At 55.8% G+C, this 1,991-nt stretch overlaps 1 protein-coding gene across 2 annotated transcripts in view; it reads left to right on the plus strand.

Annotated features, from left to right (window-relative positions):
• Nucleotides 1-493: 493 nt before the first annotated feature.
• TMEM231 (transmembrane protein 231) overlaps nucleotides 494-1,991 on the plus strand; it is a 19,196-nt gene continuing 17,698 nt past the window's right edge. For both annotated transcript variants that reach the window (XM_008577214.1, XM_008577215.1), the window contains exons 1-2: nucleotides 494-1,031; nucleotides 1,128-1,297. In XM_008577214.1, the coding sequence (XP_008575436.1) occupies nucleotides 893-1,031; nucleotides 1,128-1,297 (309 nt within the window). In that variant the 5' untranslated portion in view covers nucleotides 494-892. The remainder of the gene's footprint in view (nucleotides 1,032-1,127; nucleotides 1,298-1,991) is intronic.

The raw sequence follows: 1,991 nt of genomic DNA on the forward strand, positions 1-1,991 counted from the left end.
GAAAAAGCACTCAAGTGAGGGATATCTTTTGGGAGGGAGGACCATAGCTTCATCTAAAACCTATAGCCAAGCTTGTACCCAATACAAGGTAACAAAGCATATCAGAGAGAGCTATGTCATAATTGCTTTCCACCCCTCGAAGAGCCAGGGGATTTGTGTCCTTCTGTATCCCTGTATGTCCTGCTATGTAGCACCGTGGAAGCAACAGAAAATTTGAAGGCAAAGGAACTTGGCTTTGGTCTTAGCCCGGACAGGTCCAGGACCACGGCCACGTCTATGTCACTGGTTACACTTCAGTATGAACCACATTGGGGGTTAAGAGATGACACATCAGCAAGTATTTACTTTAAGTCAATTTTCATGAACATCTTATTCTGCACACTTTTTTTTTTTTTGGCGGCTGGCCGGTATGGGGATCCGATCTTTTTTTTTTTTTTTTTTTTTAAAGGTGACAGGTAAGGGGATCTTAACCCTTGACCTGGTGTTGTCAGCACCACACTCTCACAAGTGAGCCAGGGCAGGCCCCTTGATCCGATCTCTTGACTTTGGTGTTATCAGCAACATTCTCTCCCAAGGGAACTAACCGGCCAGCCCATATTTTACACACATTAAGCTACACGATGGCTACAACTTTGGTGCCTGGAAACAGTCTACCCGGCCTTTAAAGAAATGCACGAAGCGCGTAAAGAGAGATCGGTGTCCCCCAGAGGGCACCGCCCCCCCCGTTAGCTCCACCCCCACTAGAGCGCCGCGTCCTTGCTATTGGCTCTTTTCCTTGAGCCGTCGGTTGCCGTGGAGACCAAGACGATGGCAACCAGGAGAAGCCAAACCTGGTCGTCCGTCTGAAACCGCGGAGGGGTCCCGGCTCGTGGCCTGACTACGTGCAGAGCTAATGGCGCTCTACGAGCTCTTCTCTCACCCGACGGAGCGCGGCTACCGCGCTGGGCTCTGCTCCAAGGCCGCGCTGTTCCTGCTCCTGGCCGCCGCCCTCACGTACATCCCGCCGCTGCTGGTGGCCTTCCGGAGCCACGGTGAGCCTGTCCCGGCCGGCGCGCGACACAGCTCCCGGCGGCCCGCTCCGCCCAGCCGGCCTTCCTGACCTCCTCCCACCGCCCTCTCTAACTCAGGGTTCTGGCTGAAGCGGAGCAGCTACGAGGAGCAGCCGACCGTGCGCTTCCAGCACCAGGTGCTGCTCGTGGCCCTTCTGGGACCGGAGCAAGGCGAGTTCCTCGCCTGGAGCACTTTCCCCGCCTTCAACCGGCTGCAGGGGGATCACCTGCGCGTCCCGCTGGTTTCGGTGAGTGGTTGCGGCCCCCACCCCAGGGAGCCCAGCGTGGGTCTTAAAGACTCGCGAACACGGAGGTTGTATACGCAGGCTCTTTGGCCTGCACGTACGTTTCATTTACTCGGGAGTAGATCTGTTGTTTAATTCGGCTTCTCCCAGATGTCCACAACCCCCAGAAGGTTAGCCATGCTGTCAGCGTGTGTGTCCTGACACAGAATCCAGAAGAGTGGGGACAGCCTGACTGGCCCCCATCGCATCCGTGGGCCCGGCCTGATGGAAGAGTGGCTGTGAAAGTCCCTTTAGGAGCCTCGAAGACCGAGCGCCCTTAAGGCTAGTAGCCCCAGGGTGCCGCTGCGTTTCTGCATCATGACACTGTAGGAACGGAAGGGGCAGGCATTTTTATGCAGACTTGACCCGTGGAAACCGGGCGCTGATTGGTTAAGCGACCTTCCCAGAATGTCCTATGGCGAAGTCAGGGCCACCCTGGGCCGCTGCAGCTGTCCGAGGTGAAATTGAAGCATTGTATTCTGTGTAATTTAGTATTTGGATTAGGATAAGCGAGTTTACCTTTATCACCAATTTCCACTCATTTTCTGAAAACATTTTCCTTTAGAAGTGTGAAACTTCTGGGGCCGGCCCGGTGGCGCACTGGATAGTGCGCCGCTTGGGAAGCGCGGCGGCGCTCCCGTCCGAGGGTTCGGATCCC

This window comes from Galeopterus variegatus, unplaced genomic scaffold, assembly GCF_000696425.1.
Source record: "Galeopterus variegatus unplaced genomic scaffold, G_variegatus-3.0.2 Scaffold1462, whole genome shotgun sequence".
In the NCBI taxonomy this organism is placed as follows: Eukaryota; Metazoa; Chordata; class Mammalia; order Dermoptera; family Cynocephalidae; genus Galeopterus; species Galeopterus variegatus.